The sequence below is a fragment of the Neovison vison genome, chromosome 4 (assembly GCF_020171115.1).
Source record: "Neovison vison isolate M4711 chromosome 4, ASM_NN_V1, whole genome shotgun sequence".
NCBI classification, from domain to species: domain Eukaryota; kingdom Metazoa; phylum Chordata; class Mammalia; order Carnivora; family Mustelidae; genus Neogale; species Neogale vison.
Genome location: NC_058094.1, coordinates 198613075 through 198633086, shown reverse-complemented (window position 1 = coordinate 198633086; position 20012 = coordinate 198613075). Strand labels below are relative to the sequence as shown.

The 20012-nt window shown below is 36.9% G+C and overlaps 1 protein-coding gene across 8 annotated transcripts in view; it reads right to left on the bottom strand.

Annotated features, from left to right (window-relative positions):
- The window catches only part of ST7 (suppression of tumorigenicity 7), a 241948-nt gene that overhangs the window by 191716 nt on the left and 30220 nt on the right, over positions 1-20012 (bottom strand). Inside the window, exon 1 of one of the 8 annotated variants that reach the window (XM_044246433.1) lies at positions 3437-3537. The exons of 6 other annotated variants lie outside the window; for them this stretch is intronic. In XM_044246433.1, the coding sequence (XP_044102368.1) occupies positions 3437-3449 (13 nt within the window). In that variant the 5' untranslated portion in view covers positions 3450-3537. Of the gene's footprint in view, positions 1-3436; positions 3538-20012 lie in introns of those variants that run through there. One more of the 8 variants, XM_044246431.1, reaches the window with a different exon arrangement.

The following is a 20012-nucleotide window of genomic DNA, read 5'->3' as shown; positions in this document are numbered from 1 at the left end:
TTGGTGCTGATCCCTGAGAGTAAGCTAAAGGCTGCAATATTTTTCAAGAAGTCAACTTTTTAGAGAACTGTAACAAGGTCAGTATGTTAAAAAACATTAGGTATCTCACTTGCCAGCAAAACTGAACACAAATGACAACCTCTGACTCCTACTAAGATTTCTACAACCTCTGGAGGCCTGAGGTATTTCTAAACACTTTAGAAGGTTGGAATCTATATCAAGGAAGGCCCATCTTTGACTAAATAGATTACAAAACCTTATTTTGCTCTAATTCTCTACTCTAGGCACCTGGCATGAGCTCAGAGAATAAAGACAAATTTTCATGTGTTGTCTAAGGAAAATAAAACGAAACAAAACTGATCTGATATCTTCCATGCCCCTCCAAAAAAAAAAATAATAACATAATACATTCCAAAACCAAAGTGATTTTGAATTACCAGTTCTGTCTAATTATGCCTGCTTGCAACCTTACTTTCCATTAGTAAAGTGATTACTGCTAATTTTGGGATAAAATGAGCAATGAAAGGAAAGATAAATATTCAAAATAATTTAGTGGCCAAAATCTTCATTGTTAGATCAGAACTCTGTTGATAAAGATAGTCGTAAAAACCTTAAACCCAAGTCAATAGTCATTTTTAGAGGAAACCCCATTCATAAGTCACTCAACAACTATTTCCTGGCCTCCTCTATGGCGCTTATAGTCTAGTGCGTAAGACAGACAAATATGTAATATGTCAGGCGGTGGCATGCATTATAAAGAAAGATAAAAGGAACTCAAGGCTGAGGAGTGTCTGAATGGGAGAGTTATTCAGGTAAAACTGTCAGATAATGTACCCTTAAAAGATGACATTTCAACAGAGACCTGAAAAAACTGAAAGGAAACCACATGGATGACATGGAACCCTGTGGGAGAAAGAGCATTCCAAGAAAAATAAACAGGGGCCATGGTAGCTCAGTCAGTTAAGCATCTGCTTTCAGCTCAAGGGTCCTGGGATCGAGGCCCACACTGGTCTCCCTGCTCAGCAGGGAGTCTGCTTCTCCCTCTGCCCCTCCCATTCCCTCTCTCATTCTCTCTCTCTCTGTCAAATTAAAAAATATATATATAAAGAAAAAAAAATAAATAAATCTACTCTTGAATCATCAAGAATTGTTTTCTACTGCATGATAACCCTTTCAGTGCTATGAAGACATCGTTAAGAACAAAGTGGTTATGCTTCATGAACTGTGCTGACAATAAAATTCTCTTTTCAAATACAAAAGAAGTCACTCTCCCATGAACTGAAAACATATGCATTCTTCTCTTTGCAGTTTACTAGAGCAAATATACCTATATGTGCAATTATGTAAATGTTTATTTAAATAACCATAGAAGACAACATCCAAAATAGCTTCCTACCACATCAGACTTAACTAATTTATCTATTAATATTGTAAGAACTTAAACCACATATTCTCTCTAAGATACACACAATAATTTGGAAGTGTCATATCTGGAATTTCCCTGGAGCTTTTGTTCACACTAAAGTTCCCTTAGTACTCCTCTTGATGTCTACTTAGCATGTTAAAGTTGTGTGTCTTTTGGAATACCACCTATATGTTTATAAAGTATTACCTGAAAACAACATAGAATGGATTTAGTGGCAATATATAAACTATAGAAAAATGAAAGAATCAATGATTTTGATCTTTGGAAAATAGGTACAAATTTCTAACTGAAAACATATTCATAGTAAAGCTCCCTGTAAGATTTTGGAAATTTTAGTTCTTTGCATAGGCTATAAAATATGTCCCTTTCTGCTTCTACTGAGTAGCACACATATAGTGCACCTTCTAAAAGGTAAGTCTATTTTATTTCAGAGCTGTGAAACAAATATTCTGGTACATTAATCTTATGAAAAAAAAATCCAAAATATATACACACAAACACACACACATACACACACTTATATTTATTTTAAAGAAGCTGTAAAATAGGAAAATATGGATTTATAGAAAAAAAGATTTGAGGTAACTATTTTAAAATGTTTTATCTTCAAAAAATATTTACAAAAGTCCTTTACATAATAAGCTCCTAAAAGTGACATTTTAAATTATCAATTTCAGACCTGTACCCCTGAAGCAAATAATACATTACATGTTAACAAAAAGTTTTTTTAATTATCAATTTCATAAAATTTTACAATTTGGTACCATATTGTCAAAGATCTACACACACATCAAAAGGGATCCTTTATAGAGAATGTAAGTCCAGCTTATTCTAAATGCACACTGGGATTTTGTCATTATACTGGGTATGAAAGGTGGGTCTCTGCCCTGGTTGAAAATCTTCCAAAAGCCTATGTTCTTTAGTTTTAAAAGGAATCTGTCAAAAAACAGTGTCACCATTACCTAAAAGTTCAAATTTAAGGTAATACAACTCTGAATTAAGGTAACTAATTGTTGAATTTGCTCACATATTTTGGCAAAGACTCATGCCTTTTCCTTCGTATCATCACCTCACCTCCTAACCCCACTCACAGCCCACCTGATCCCATGGAATCCCCCACTTACTCACCAAGCAACCAGCACCCATGGTTGGTCTAACCTTAACTTTATTTCCAAACCTGTACTAATTTACCATTCAGAAACTAGGATTTGGAAATAAGATTATGCAGTTTAAAAAAGAAAGAGGTTAGTTCTCCATCCAAAATTTCTAGACATATCGCTATTCAAAAAATTGGGGGTAAAAACTGTAATTCTCCAAATACCACATTATAGCAATTCTATCTAAAAGACTTAGCCACACACATGCACAAAGCAACTATCACAATGCTAAAAATACTTTACAGAAACCAGAAGCTCTCTGTAGATGGTGAGTATATTTTATTCTCTGTGTGGCATAACCTGAACTCAGATATTTGTTTTCTAAACCTTCTGGCCCAGAGGGGAGGCATGAGAATTAATTACGGATGGCATTTTAAGTCTGTTTGAGTATGACCCAAACTTAAATAGAAAAAACAAGGGTATATCTGACAAATTCCCTTAAGTGCTTATCCTAATCAAAATTTGTATACAACAAATTCATGATACATGATTCATGTATACAACAAATACATGATATTTTTAAAAACACAAACACAATCAACATAATTTTAAAATTTAAATGCAAAAGATTTTCTTTTAAATAAGTTTACATGGGGGACGCCTGGGTGGCTCAGTTGGTTAAGCAGCTGCCTTCGGCTCAGGTCATGATCCCAGCGTCCTGGGATCGAGTCCCACATCGGGCTCCTTGCTTGGCAGGGAGCCTGCTTCTCCCTCTGCCTCTGCCTGCCTCTCTGTCTGCCTGTGCTCGCTCTCTCACCCTCTCTCTCTGACAAATAAATAAATAAAATCTTTTAAAAAAATAAATAAATAAATAAGTTTACATGGCAGAACAATATTTTACATTTAATTTTACCTGTATAATCCATAATGAAGCAATAGGCAGGGAACCAGCTATTTTCCAAAGTACAGCTGTATCAGACACAAAATGAAACAGCTCCCTGGACAGGCAAACTGCTCTGGGGAAAGCCTCCTGCATTGTGACGTTAAGCACACACACACTTCTGCTTATCTCGAACTCAAGCCACAACAGACGCGGCTCTGCTCTCCTTCGCCTGTTCTTTTAAAGTCATCTTGGAAAAGTCTCTCTTAGAAAAGAACCGTTATTTCCTCCCATTCTGTTCCTGTATTAGCTTAAAACTAGGGGTGGGCGGATTTCTCTTCTTTCTCTAAGTGAAAAGCACAGATATCTATACTTCATCCTAGTACTCAATGGCACAAACCCATACAACCTGAAAGAAGTAATTGTCCAAATTTTTAAGAATATAATTTTGCCATTGTGTCCATTCATTTGAATGTATGCACATTTGAACCATTTCAAACACATTTGATTAATTTGTAAACAAACCTAATAAAAGTGATGAAAGAACAATTCTTCAAAGTGGATCTAAAACCTTTGACTCATTTGTCTGAGTCCGGAAACAGACGTCAGATGGAAAAGACATATGGTCATTCCTGAGGCAGACTTTATCTGACGTAATCTTTAATGTCACATTGCCATATACCCTGAAGCATCTTTTCCTTCATTGCCAATTGTTTTGATCTTGAGCATCTCCCTGGCTGAAACTTTAAATAAACTTTAACAGTGCCTACATCATCTTGAGACAATTCTTTATCTTGCCCAGAGACAAGATATAAATTAACTCCAAAACTTTATTGGATTTTTTTTGAGTAACAAATGGTTGGACAATTTCCAATTTAGAGATATATTAAATACTCCCCCCAAATTGCAGCTACTTAAGAAAGATAAGGTACTGGATGATTAGAGCGGTTTTGTTTTGTTTTTATTTTGCTACTTGGAATTACTTTCTCCATAAGGTAATTACAAATTGATAATACTATAAAATATGGCTTCTAATTTTCAACTCAACATTGAAAGTATATATCCTACAGAAATCTAAAAATTCTGGGCTTACTATCATCATCGAACAGATCTCCCCAATAATTGTATAAAATAAATGAGAAAGCATCATTTCACGCAGCCATCAAGTCAATGCTTCATTACCATAAGCAGATCCCATTACACCACCATTCTGCTAACAGTCAAAAGCTGTTAATTCTCATCAACCTCAACTGCCACTGCGGCTAAGCAGCACTGTCACTTCTCAGGCCTTAATTCTCTTTACCTTAATCTAGAGTAGAGATTAGAAAGCTTTCCATGAGCTATAAAAGTTGATATGGTTTTTTCCTAGTAATTAAGATGTGCATATGGTTAAAACAGTAATGCCATAATTGTTTTAAAATGGTCAACTCAAAATGCCTAATAATTAGTGTCTTGATTTCCACAAAACCTACAAGTCATAGCCATTGTCAAATGTCACATGAAATGACATTTTGTGCCTTTCACAATTTAGCACTTTCAGCATGGTTTTTTTAAGTTCTTATCTAATTCTTTGAGTAGCATTTTTTAAGAGCAACTGTTTTATTATTGTACTTTATAATTCCTGTTGAAATTACAGATGTTTTAAGGAAATACATTTTATTGACAAAATGAGAACATAATAAAAAAATCTAAATTAGAAGGTACAAGACAGACAGACAGATGGGCAAACAGCTATAAAACCCATAATCCATAAGCTAAACTCAAATAGACACAAAATAACAAGTGCTAAGAATGTAGAGAAAAAGGAACCCTCATGCACTGCTGGTGGGAATGTAAATTAGTACAGCCACTGTGGAAAATAATATGGAGGTTTCTCAAAAAATTAAAAATAGAAATACCATATGATCCAATAATTATAACTACTGGGTATTTACCAAAAGAAAACAAAAACACAAACTGGAAAAGATATATGCACCCCTTGTTCATGGCAGCCTTATTTACAATAGCCAAGATATGGAAGCAACCTAAGAATGGATAAGGAAGATGTGGTATGCATGTTATACAAACACACACACACACACACACACACACACACACGAATATTACGCAGCCTTAAAAAAGATAAGATTGTGCCACTTATGACAACATGGATAGATCTAGAGGGTATTATGGTAAGAAGTAAAATAAGTCAAGACAAATACCATATGATTTCACTTGTATGTGGAATATAAAACACAAGACAAATGAATAAATAAGGAAAACAAAAAGCTGAATCAGACCTGTAAATACAGAGAATAAACGGAGGGTTGCAGGGGCAAGGTGGAAGGAGATGGACAAAATAGGGGAAGGGGTTGGGAGATACAGGTATCCAGTTATAGAATGAATAAGTCACAGGAATAAAAGGCATAGCATAAGGAATACAGTCAATGACATTATAATAGCATTGTATGGTGACAGATGGTAGCTACACTTGTGGGGCACATAGCAAAACATATAGAGAAGGTGAATCACTATGTTGGACACCTGAAACGAATATAACATTATATGTCAACTATACGCCAATAAAAAAATAAAAATAAAATTTAAAAACCTACGATCTACAGTTAAGTGATTTGCCACACCTCAAAAAGCCAGCAGAGTCATTAAAGCCAGGCTTTGAGTTTGACATAGAAGGTTCAAATCACACCTTAGCCACTTACTAGCTGAATTATCTTAGGCAGTTTTTAAATCCCCCAGACCTTCTGTTGGCTCATAAGCTGACAAAGGGCCTGCGTCAATGCCTTTATTTATGTACATACAGAGCTAATGTGTAAGTAGTACTTAATGTGTACCAGGCATTGTCTTACATCATGTGTTATTTAACCCACACAACATCCTCGTGAGGTACTGTCCTCATTTTAGAAATGAGGAAACTGAGGCATGGAGGGTAAATCAATCACTTAACTAGGGTCACACACTGAACAGAGCAGAGCCAGAGCTACACTGAAGCAGCCCAACTCAGAGTTCTAACTAACTCTGCCTCTACAGAGCAGGTGATCAACAAATGGAAGCGAAACAAGAAAAAACATTTCCAAAAACTAAGATCATTCTTTCCAATAAAACAAATCCTGCAATTTCCCAAATATTTTAGTTCATAGTTTACAAAAATTCTTTTATATCTATGTTCAATTTTAACATATAGAAAAATTAAGCAGAACCAGAATAAAAAGAGGTAATGCTCAAAGTCACTGTGACAGCTTAAAATGAGAGCTGAACTACCCAGTTAAGCAGAAATAAGCACTCAAGTGCAGAAAGCTATAACCATAAAAGGGCCAGAACTACTCCTGGCACTCCCAGCAACCACCAAGGCCGTCCCTCTCTACTTTTCAGTTCTCCAAATGTCACAGTATAGACCACTTTCCTGGCCTGGGTCTGAGCAAGTTCCTCTGATAACTTCACAGGCCACTCAGGAAGATGGCCTTTACCCTTACCTTCCTCCCCAAGAAACTTCTCTATCCCCATTTCACTCTGAGCAAAGGAGACTCGCTGGTATGTCTAGATGCATTCCCTCCACCACACACACACACCATCCCTGGCAACAATTACATCATAGTCCTCTCCAACAAGCAGCAACAAGTCATCGGAGTCTTCTCAGGTCACCTGTTCTAGCTTGTGGCCCAGGGAGGGATCACTGAACTAACTGCAACTTATTGACTCAGCAGCAACCAGGAACCCCAATTTCCGATTCCTCCTATAATTTAACCATTTATGCTCCCTGCTGGAAGAAGCTGGAAGAAGCACAGTTACTGAATGAATAGACCTAAGGCCTAGCCTCAACACTGCCACTCATTTCCTCTCTAAGTCCTGGAACCTCTGTAGATGTCCAGTCCCCTCACTGGTAAATGAGGAGGCTGAACTAGAAGATCCTTAAAATCTAATTCAACACCAAAGATCTAGAATTCTACTGTAAACCAATAACAGCTGGACAAAAAAACTCAAGTAACTCCCAGCAGGTAACTGGTCCTCATCCTCTGATCCTCACCATCCTCTCTCCCACCCTGCTGGAGCTCTGGGAAGAGTCCCACCTCGAGGGTGGGAAACCAGGGAGCCAGTATATTATTCAAACCCAGTGCATTTACGCTGAATGGCTGATGCTCCAAGGGAGCCAACAACTGTTTACAGGTACACTGTTTCTCTCTAGACAGGCCCCCAGTAACTCAGCCTAGAATTTGGAGACAATGCAAAAACCACAAAACACACAGAAATAACTGTTGGGAGGCCCTGCCTACTGGTTAATGGTAAAGGTCACCCCTCTTAAGACAGCAGGCACTGAGTGCCGGGAAGAAAGCATCTGAGCGTTCAGCTTATGTCATGGTCCTCGGGTCCCGGGATCAATCACTGTGGTGGGCATTCTGCTCAGCAGAGAGCCTCCTTCTCCCTTTTCCTCTGCCCCTCCTCCCTGCTAGCACTATTGCTCGCTCTCTCCATCTCTCTCAAAGGAATAAATTTAAAAATATTTTAAAAAAAAAATTTTCTGAAGAAGACTCCTCCTTCCACTCCTCCTTCCAAGACATGATTGAGATGGCCTAGACAGGGAGGGCCAAGATCTCTATGGAGACAGTTAGGGCTCTCCTCTCTCTCCCTTTCATGTCTTTCCCACCTGGAATAGTTCCTGATAATGTGAGTCCATAGCCCTTCACCCTCCATCAAAAAAGGAGAAAGAACATGACTCCCACTTCACTCTTAAACCTGAAAACCATAACCTTACCATAATATTTACGTCATATTTCCAAGCCATTCAATAACTCACTTTATTGCACATTTTAAAACCCCAGAGGTAGATTCTAAGTGCTCACCCTGTTTTTTCACGTTGCCAAAATGACAACATGGGGTTTTCCCTCTGGTCTCTATTCTCAACCTCCCCACCAACAACTCAGAGTTGAGTCAAAATGCCTTAATGTTATGCCTCATCCCAACTTCCCCTTAGTCTAAATCAGAACAAACTTTACCTAAGATGTTGCTGCTCTCCCAGACTCTTTACCACCTACTCCAGCCTGCATCTGCTTCAGCATTTCCTTTTCATATTCTGTCCTTCTTCACTGGCTTTGTTTCTCAAGTCCCAAGGCTACCTCATGGCCTACCCCATAAAATGAGAAGGCCCCAGTGCAAAAAGGATTCTCTGAATGAAAAAGATTCTAATAGGTGAAACTAACTCCTCCTGTGAGTGAGCTACCCCCATATCTCAAAACTTTTAAGTAAGCTAAGACAGAGGGACCATCAAAGACCAACCAAGTCAGCACTGAAATAAGAAGGGAACTCCACTGCTCAACTCAATACCATGACCTAGACTAGTGCTATACAATCTCCAAGACAAAAGGTAAGAATCATCAGCAAGCACAAAAGCAGAATTATGACTAAAGGCCTATGAAACCTGATTGAAAACCCACTTTACCAAACTCCAAACCTTCAGATAAGTGCTCTTTCTGGATAGACACCTGTTGGTTATGCTTCAAAAGAACAGTGGCAATGCTGGCATGATACCAAACTCTCAGAAGCTGCAAGATTCAGACTTCCTGTAACACAGCAGGGCCACCTTTCTTATGTGAGCCCCAAGAGAGCTGACATCAAGTAACCATAGCTAGGAAGAGGGGAGGAAGTAACTTTTATAAGAGGTATAGTCACCTAATCATGAATGATTTGACTCTAGCGAATGAGCACTATAAAAAGAGACATTGGTTTAAATGTTTGAGACTAACCAATAAAGGGGCACCTGGGTGGCTCAGTGGGTTAAGCCGCTGCCTTTGGCTCAGGTCATGATCTCAGGGTCCTGGGATTGAGTCCCGCATCGGGCTCTCTGCTCAGCGGGAAGCCTGCTTCCCTCTCTCTCTCTCTGCCTGCCTCTCCATCTACTTGTGATTTCTCTCTGTCAAATAAATAAATAAAATCTTTAAAAAAAAAGACTAACCAATAAAAAAGAACATACATCAATTAATATTGATGTAAAATTGTCATAAGAAACATAACTGAAGTTTTTAAAATGCCGGAGAAAAACATGAAAGATTAAGATTTTCCTCCCACAATATGGAGCTAACAATAAATATGTTTGTTCATTTTACACTTAAAAATGAAGGTCATTGTATAAACATTTGAATCATAGCTCTAGTGGAAAGAACACAATCAAAATCCATGTTTCTAGAACAGAGAAGTACCCAACCCAGACATATCCCTCTGTAGAAAGTTTCTTTAGGCAAACCACAGACCTTCCTGTGTGATGTAGGTCTGTTCAACTAGCTGGCAAGAAACTGGTAGAAATAGGCAAAGAAAGTTATGACAGTCATGAATAGAATATTGTGGGTTAATATGAAGGCAAAAAACAAAAACAAACAAACAAAAAAAAACCAGTAGAGAAATTCTTCAAGAAATATGGTAGCATTCAGCTCAAGTTTTTGGAAAGCAAAGAAAGTCATGAATTATCCATGGTACTCCAAAACATAAATCATTCTTGATGTTTTATAACAAGGGTCAGTATGCTTTTTCTCCTAAGGACCAAACAGTAAATATTTTAGATTTTGTGGGACCTTCTGGTCTCTGTCACAACTCCTCAACTCTGCCACTTTATTCCAAAAGTAACCATAAACAATACATAAACGGAGAACAGCTATGCTCCAATAAAACTTTATTTATACAGTGAAATTGTATTTTTCATATATCATGAAATTTCATATATTTTCATATATCATGAAGTATTTTTCTTCTTTTGAATTCTTTTCAATCATTTAAAAATATTTTTTGTAGAAATACTGTTATGTTGGGGTGCCTGGGTGGCTCAGTGGGTTAAGCCTCTGCCTTCAGCTCAGGTCATGATCCCAGGGTCCTGGGAATGAACCCCACATTGGGCTCTCTGCTCAGCAGGGAGCCTGCTTATTCCTCTCTCTCTGCCTGCCTCTCTGCCCACTTGTGATTTCTGTCTGTCAAATAAATAAATTAAATCTTTAAAAAAAAAAGAAGAAGAAATACTGTTATCTTGCAATCCATACAGACAGGCGGCCCTCAGCTACAGTTTCCCCACCCTTCTTCTATAATCTTTACTATAGTTGATCTGACCTTTCTCTGAAAGAGTTCGGATCTTCAATTAGGTCTCTGCCATTAACAAGACTCACAGAGGTAATGGATTCCATCAGGGATGGGAATTCAAGAAAAATTTTTTACCTCAGCCTCCTTCACTTCTAATGACACCATGAGTATTGATAATTCACACTACCCTGATCATTCCCTATACATTAGAATTAGTGGTAAATGCTAAATTGACTTGTGAGAAATCAACTATTTCAAGGGCAACAAAAACATTTCCATATAGTCTAGCCTCAAAAATTCTGTAAAAATGGAACCACTATAAAGATTTCCAAATCTCAATTATACAATAAGCAAAGAAACGCTAATTGAAGTACGCTCATAGTATAAAATACAAGTAATAACTAGCTAGTTTGGTATGAGAAAATCAGCACTGTTTTCCAACAGCTGAAAAAGAATTCTTAAGAAACAAGACACTTAGATGTCAATCCTAACTGGACAGTTTAACTGCTTTGTTTGGCCTTTCCACAACAGTACCTCATTTACGACATTAAGAATTAGTTTTAGATTATTTCTGTGGCCTTTTCCAGCCCTAAAATGCTTGTAATGAGCTACACTAATCATATCTGACCTATCCCATTGGGAGTTTCAACATTTTTTTTACTTTTCATTATCCTTCAGATAAGAGGCAGATAATTTCCTCTCTGCTCTTTTACCTCTAGGTTTTCGAAAGGCCACTGGAAATACCATTCTGATCAGGACAATTTCAGCTGTCTCAGCAATAATCCAATCTTAACACAGATAAGAATGAATCAAGAGAAAATACAATACAGTATAATTCTTATAAGATGTTTCTAGAGACAGACATTTGTGCCTTCTGCAACCATAAACCAAAAATCCAAATTGTGGAGCTTCCTGCAACAAAAGCATACAATCAGGTCCTTTAGCGCCATAGAAATCTGTCTTCAAAATTGCTTCATTTCCCCACAATAATCACATCCTTGGTCTTCAGGAACCACTGGAGTCTGACTCCAGAATCAAGCAGACCTGGATTAGTCTCTGACACTACTGCTTATAAACTGAAAGTTATACACCTCCAAGCCTCACTTTCCCCTCACACCTATACATAATTGTTTATCAACACTGATGTCTTTGGAAAGACATCTGCAACACTGTGAGGTTTGAAAAAATAATGTACAAAGCAGTAGGAATAATAGAGCACTTTGGAGTTTTTTGGGAAAGGACAGAGTGGGAAAAAAGGAAGGAAATTTTGACAAGTGCTCCAATAGATGATCCTGGAGGACATGATACTAAGTACAATAAGCGAGTCACAGAACAACAAATACCATGTGATTCTCCTTTTATGAGGTACCTAGAGTAGGAGAAGGGTAGTTGCAAGAGGCTGCAGGGAGCAGTACACAGCTTCAGCAAGATGAAAGGGTTCTAAAGCATAACTTCAGCATAACTCCTGAACTGTACATTTAAAAACTAGTTGAGCAGGGGGAGCCTAGGTGGCTCAGTCTGTTAAGCATCCAGCTGTTCATTTCAGCTCAGGTCATGATCTCAGGACCCTGAGATCCAGTCCTGTGCCTGGCTCTGGCCTGCCTGGGCGTGGAGCCCGCTTAAGATTCTCTCCCCTCCCTCTGCCTCTGCCCCTCCCCACCTAAGAAAAATAAAAATAAAAATAGAGAATCATTAAATAAAAACTGGTTAAGTGGTAAATTGTATGTTATGTATATTTTATCACAATTTGAAATTTTTTCAATAAACTTTTCAAATAAAGAATTTGGCGCCTGGGTGGATCAGTGGTTTAAGCCTCTGCCTTCAGCTCAGGTCATGATCTCAGGGTCCTGGGATCGAGTCCCGCATCGGGCTCTCTGCTCGGCAGGGAGCCTGCTTCCCTCTCTCTCTCTCTGCCTGCCTCTCTGTCTACTTGTGATCTCTCTCTATCAAATAAATAAATAAAAATCTTTAAAAAAAACCATAGAATGGATATATCTCGCAGTAGAATTACTGATGGTGTTCACTTTCTACTTTGTTTTGTCACTGCTACAAAAGGAGAATGAGTTATCTCTGAAAAATATTCACTCCACACACACAGAAAAAGGCACTTTATTTTATATGTGAAGTCTAAAAGCCAAAAGCTGTAAAATCTTCCAGGTAAGAATTAGTCATAAAGTACATGAAGACAAGATACTACAATCAGGAACTATACATATCATCAGGGTCAGAATGACTGGCCAAAAGAATGGTAAAGGACTGGTAGGAATGAATTGGATTTCTGTTTCTAAATTTGTAGAGAAACATTTAAAGGCATTTATGCAAATTTCATTGAAATTTTAATTCTGAATTTAAAAAGCATTATAAAAAGTAAAGAATAAAAATTTCATTAATTCTAGTGCTTGGCAATGTTTGTTGAGAGTATTAATGGACACACTTCAACAAAGAGCAACTCCCTGAAACTCAGAAAATGTGCAAACCATTCAGAATAGATGATTATATTACACTGCTACCAACTGGGGGCTACACCCCTGAAACACAAGAATAACTAAGAAAGGAAAGCATGTGTTCCTGAAACTGAAAAAGAGGTAAGAGAATGATAGACTGTAACAAATTTTCTCTTTTGTTTTTTTTTTAAAGATTTTATTTATTTATTTGACAGACAGAGATTACAAGTAGGCAGAGAAGTAGGCAGAGAGAGAGGAAGGGAAGCAGGCCCCCTGCTGAGCAGAGAGCCCGATGTGGGACTCGATCTCAGGACCCTGAGATCAAGACCTGAGCCGAAGGCAGCGGCTTAACCCACTGAGCCACCCAGGCGCCCCAAATTTTCTCTTTTGAAAGCTTTATTATTTCCAATAATATAAGGACAATGCCCTTTTAAAAAAGCACATTGATAAACCAACTATGAAAAAGGTATGAGATGGTAAAATTGCTGGAATTAAAGCAAGATCCATTTTTTCAGCCTGCTTTAGGTAACACTGTACCCTGTTTTCTCATACATGAAATATGTGAACCTCTCAGCAAACTATTACCCATATTTCATGTCAGAGAACACCTTTTAAATGGTGAAATATCAGAAATTGATATTATTTATTATTAATTAAATTACATTTATTGACTTTTTTGCTTAAATAACAAAGTATCTCTGAGACATTTCTACTTTTAGTCTATTTAAGTTGAACAAACAAAATGCATCAGCTTTTGAATATGTAAAACGCCAAATTAAAGATAAAAGTATAATAAATATCTGTCCTTTGAGTCATTCTTTATATGGTACTCCATCTTCTCAATCTGATTCAGACTTTTTTTCAAGATTTTTTTTTTTTAGCAGAAACATGCCCTACATACTTTTCATGAGCATAATTTATTTTTAAATTAACGCCTAGGAATTCAGCATACTGTATCTTAAAACAGTGATGCATGTTCGTCATTGTTTCCACAGTCCACCACCACTTGGGAAGGAAGTGTGATAAACAAAGAAGGAACTAAATCTCATGGGGTCTTATCAGTAATGTCCTTTAGCATTTCATAAAAATCTGATACACATATCTAAACATGAAAACTAGAAATATTTTAATGTAAAAACAGAGGAAAAGCAGGGACCACTTATGACTCATTATCACAGGAGATCACTAAAGGTGAAGTGAGTTGAAACTAGGGCTAGCTAGACTTAGGATCGATAGCTCTTAGATTTTCCGGCTCTGTACAAATGTTAAAATAATACCAGATTTTATATTTACATAATGTGAATTTCTAACATTGAAAATTTGTCCTTATAATAAACCTTAAGTAAATAATGATCAAATAAAATGGAGAAAGTTTCTTAAGTTACTTTGTCAACATTATAAAGTATTAACAAATAAATTCTACTTCAGTGAAATTAGATTCAAAGAACTTATATCTTAGTATTTCACTGAGATGGTAAAAGATTGTAGGAATGTGTGTCTAAGGGGGAAAAAAAGCATACACTGAGGATAGATGATACGACAAGGAACAAAATACAGAGGCCAGTGAACTTCCAGGCATTATACAGTAGCAAAACACTTAAACAACACCATGTTACAAAGATATCTCAGGAAATCAAAAGATAAAACATGTTAGGTTCCCATACACCACTTACATAAAATATCCCAAATTATACTCGAATCAAGTATTCATAGAAATAAAGATTAAAGTACCGTAAATGTACTAAAATAGCCCATGAAAGATAAGTCATCTTTTTAATTATTCACTGTAATTTATGTATTTTTTAAGGTGGATACTATTTTTAAGTTACTCTAACACACTTATCTCTAAAACATCACAAGATAATTATAAAGGCTCATAAACATTCCTTAACATTTGACACAAAGTACACTAAATGTAAAAAAATAATAATTATAAAAAGAAAAAAGTTTTATTTCCATAATCAAAAGTCTACTTTCAGATAATCATCAACTAGAAAACGCCTATTTAGAGACAGATTTCTTAACAGTGAATAGACTCCTTAGATCATTTGGGGGATAGTTCAATGTTAGCTTCCACATTTTTCTCTCTGAGCAGAACAAGAACTTAGTTGCACAAGTCCCCTAGATCTACTCAAAGAATTAGGGGAAAAGTAAGTGGGAGGTAAATAGTTTTTAAGCGTGGAGTCAATGCCTAAGCCTAAGGACTTAGCCATGTAGTTCATTTCAGTACTAAAGTGTAAATATTCTTGTGTGAATCAACAAAAAATATAACTGCGGAAATTATATAATACTATTCTAGGAATACTTGTTTTACATTTTCAACAAAAGAAAGTTTTCAAAGAAAAAGACAAGAGCTATAAATATTAATTTATTGCATTCTTTAGTATGTGTTAAAGACACTAGAACACTATGATAGAAGCCTTCATGTATTACATTACCACAATCATTTTCTCCATCTTTGCCATGAAATCTTGAGGGACTCTATGTTAAAAGGCATAAAAAAGAGTCAATCAAGGACTCTAAATTATGATATGACAAGGAATGCCTATCTTTCCAGAGTTAAAAAAAAAAAAACAAAAAACCTATAGACTGCTCAATTCTTTTCAATATACACAACATATTTCTGAATTAAGAGATTCAACAAGCTGAATATTTCATTGTCTCTCTTCAGAGATCACGGGCAACATGATAAAATGGCAAAATTCTGAGCCAGATGTTTAATACAAAAATAAGATCAAAGAACTCTTTAGCTAACTCCCTAGAACTCTATCACTGTCCAGGAAATCATTTTCAGGTCATTGAGTTTTTTCCTCAATTAAATAATTGTACTGCTATATATTCAAAAGGCAATCATTTTACATCTGGATCAAGTTATTCTGCCAAAAATATAGTATCCACACTACTTAACATTCATCCATATAAATGTAAAGAAACAGAATGAAGGAAGGAAGGAACAAAGGAAGGACCCAAATGGAATTTACAAATGAGGTATCATAAAAGTTAGTATTCTCACCTTAAAAAGTAGACAATAAATAATGGCCATACCATTGTAAGAGACTCTTGACCCCAGATTTGAAGACATGAAAGTGGAAGATCTCTAAACAGACTGCAGTCACCCTGCAAAGACACCCTCCACATGACATGAATCAAATAAGTAGCAATTATGACCTCCAGACAACACATTTAGAACTCTTTCCTAAGAAACAAAAAAATAATAATTTTTTAAAAAGCTTTGTAGTACACTACAGTAGCAGAAAAAAATCACATTCTAAAAAACTAATCCAGTAAAAACAATGCATTTGGCATTGTAGAAAAAAAGACTATATTTTATATTATTTTTGATTTGTACAATTTTTTCATTCAGTGGTTCACAGTAGGGACTCTGCTTATAACACACATGTACAAGCACACACAAACACACACAGACACTGAAACCTTTAGGGAGCTAGCAGAGACTGTATATTATACCTGATCCATATGAAATAGATTGCACTAAAAATATATCATGTCACCAACTAAAAGTAACTAACAAAGCTTATAAACATAACCAATTACTATATAAAAACAATATTGTATTAGAAACTTGAACTCCTCCCCTCAAAACAGATATTCTTATTTGATCTCAAACTAAAATTACTTATAGAAACTTCAATATTTAAGAAAGTATATTCATATAACATCTTTTCAGGTTTCCATATATTTATATTATATTTATCTTTAGGCAAAATAGAGACATCAGATTATATTTTTACTAGAATAAGATAAGGACCATTACTATAGCAGTAAGGGGAAAAATAAAGAAAATTGGTCAATCTTTTCTTTTTTAATATACCTCCTATATTGACATTAATGCAACTATCAATCACCCATAATTACCAAAAAAAGCATAATAACACTAGACTGTCTCAGAAATGGTCTCCAGTTAGTATGACAATTACACAAGAAGTACCTTCTCCCAAGCTTGGCTCAGGAACAATCTTAAAGCCTTGTGGGCTCTGTCAACAACTCAACATGGATTGCTTCTGAAAGCATCATTTCTTGGTATCTGCAATTTTATCACCTTTACTAACCACTAGTCTTTTCTGTAACTCACACAGACATAAAATCTTCTGGTTCCAGCTCATTTACCAAGTGAAAGTTCCTTTCCAGAAAAACAGATCTGTGCTCCAGGGACCATAACAGAAAAGAACAGTAAAACCATTCACCTGCACTTAGCATTGGAGTTTTTTTTCTACCTTTTTCTATCAGGAAGAAAGTGGCCTTTAAATTTGGAAATATATTCTATAAACATACTCATTCCTCTACATAATACAAGTAGTTTGACTAATTTGTCTTTTAAAGCAGAGAGAGGTGAATACTGTCTGGGTGAGGTTCAGCTGACCAAAACTAGGTCTCCAGTTTCCTACCATTCATTTGCAGAACAGCTTTCCAATCATCCCCGTGGGTTTTTATACTCACTAGATAGATGCCAGTTTCACTGCATCTATCTAGATGCTCAAAACTAACATCAACTAGCCTCATCAACATTTTTCAAAATCAATATTCAGATGTCCTTCAAATCAGTTGGAGCTGAAAAGGAATCCTAGATTCATAACACCATAGGCCACAAAACAGAAAAAAACCTTATGGCTTTGGAAAATGTGTTCCAGTTGTCTGTTTTTCAAAAGAGATAAAACTTTGGTTGCTAGGATTCCTAAATTTAATATAACTCTTACCATCAAAAAGATCTAACAGTATTTCTCAGTGAAGGTGCTACGTGTATTTGAAGCAGGATAATAATGTAGTTAACATTCCTGGCCTCCAGACATATTAAAGGCCAACAGCACTGACCACTTACTGTGTGACCAGTAACAAAGCCCACACACACATTCCCACATGGCCCCTAGTGGGACAGCAGCACCCTCACAACCTTAACAACATATGTCCCCACCATCTTAAGTAAGTCACACAAAGCTCTGAAGATTTTCTCAGTAACTACTTTTTTTTAAGATTTTTATTTATTTATTTGACAGACAGAGATCACAAGTAGGCAGAGAGGCAGGCAGAGAGAGAGAAAGGGAAGCAGGCTCCCCGCTGAGTGGAGAGCCCAACGTGGGGCTCGATCCCAGGACCTTGAGACCATGACCCGAGCCGAAGGCAGAGGTTTTAACCCACTGAGCCACCCAGGCGCCCCCTCAGTAACTATTTTGACAGACTACTGAAGTAACTGGAGATAAAATGAAGATGATATAAGATATAGGACTAACCCCTAAAAGAACATGCTGCTTGAGAATGTCTCAAAGGTCACTTTGCTTTTTGGTCCACTTGTTTCTCCCTCATAAAAATATTAAAGTTGGGCGCCTGGATGGTTCAGTGGGTTTAAGCCTCTGCCTTCGGCTCAGGTCATGATCCCAGGGTCCTGGGATCAAGGCCCGCATACGGCTCTCTGCTCAGCAGGGAGCCTGCTTCCTCCCTCCCCTGCCTGCCTCTCTGCCTACTTGTGATCTCTCTCTCTCTCTCTCTCTCTCTCTCTGTCAAATAAATAAATAAATAAATAATCTTATAAAAAATATTAAAGTTACTCCTAAGCTTGTGCTGTCCAATATGGTAGCCACTAGCTACATGTGACTATTTATATTTAAATTAAAAATTCAGTTCCTCAGTTGCACCCACCACATATGCTCAAGAGACACTATATTACAGAACATTTCCATTATCAGGGAAAGTTCCACTGGATAGCACTGCTCTAAATATTCTAAGTATATGACAAAGCACAACACTGACATTTTGAAGGCAGTGCACAGCAAAGATGGAATTCTTTGGTGGCAATAACAGAAAGCACTTATGCATCTCCAAACTCTTTTTAACATTTGGCTTTGGTACAAAATTCCAGACATGAACATTAGAAACAGAAGCTTCAATATTACACCAAGTTGATTAGTATCTACAGAATGGATCAGCTCTCCTACCTTATAAACAAACTGTTCTACAAGATAATGTTGATTAGTGAAATAATATTTGGAAAATGCCTAGTCTTTCTTTCTTCTCCAGATATTCCATAGTAACGGCCAAACTTTGTTTTATTAACAAAAGAACTGTCCAGTGGCTGTGCGCCCTTCACAAGTTTCTATGTAACCCTTGGCGCTACAGAGGTATAGATTTGCCTCTATATGCTATATACTCCTTCAAAACTCTGGGCTGGTGCATTTTCTTTTATCTGTCACTGGGTACTCTTCCTCACAGAATTTGTCACTTGCACACTTACCACATCTTGGAATTCTGCCCAAGAAGGGGCCCAGAGGGTTGGACCCCCAAGTTTCTATATTTAGTATATAAATTATTGAAAACGCATTTGATAAAATTGCAAAAAAGCATTTTTCTCCTTTCTACTATTTGACCTTTCATGACCAGGGCAGTGATTCCGTCATATTCCTTGCAAACCAGAGTCTTCCAAAACCTCTAGAGTACTGAAGTTTATTAATAGGCCTACTATTTAAAGAAATGGAGGGCACCTGGGTGGCTTAGTTGCTTAAAGCATGTGCCAGCTCAGGTCATGATCTCAGGGTCCTGAGATTGAGCCCTGCATCAGGCTCCCCACTCCTCAAGGAGTCTGCTTCTCCTCTCCCCTTAACCCTTTCCCCCCGCCCCCGCTAAGTCCTCCCTATCGCAAATAAATAAAACCTTTTTGTGGGAGGGAGAAGATTTTAATTTCATGTAACTTGGAAGGCAGTACAGAGCAAGTATGCCTGAGTTCCATCCCTGTTCTACCATGAATTGAATTGACAGGCTCTGAGACCTTGGACAGATTGCACGGTAAACCAAGTTTCCATCTGTAAAATGGATAAGAGATTACCATGCCAAATGCTCATTAATACAAAGTAAGGGCACAATGTTTTGTTAATGCTACATTCACCCTTGCTGTTCCTTCTGCCAGGAATACTTTTCCCCTGGTAGTTCATACAATCAGTTCCTTCTCATCCTTTACACCTCACTTTAAATGTCACCTTCTTAGAGAGGCCCTACCTAACCAAATTTAATATATTCCCAGGTTATTTTCTATTACAGGCACCTGTTTAGCTGTTTCCTGGCACTTCTCACAAACTGTGAGGAATTTATATGTTATGTTAGTTTAG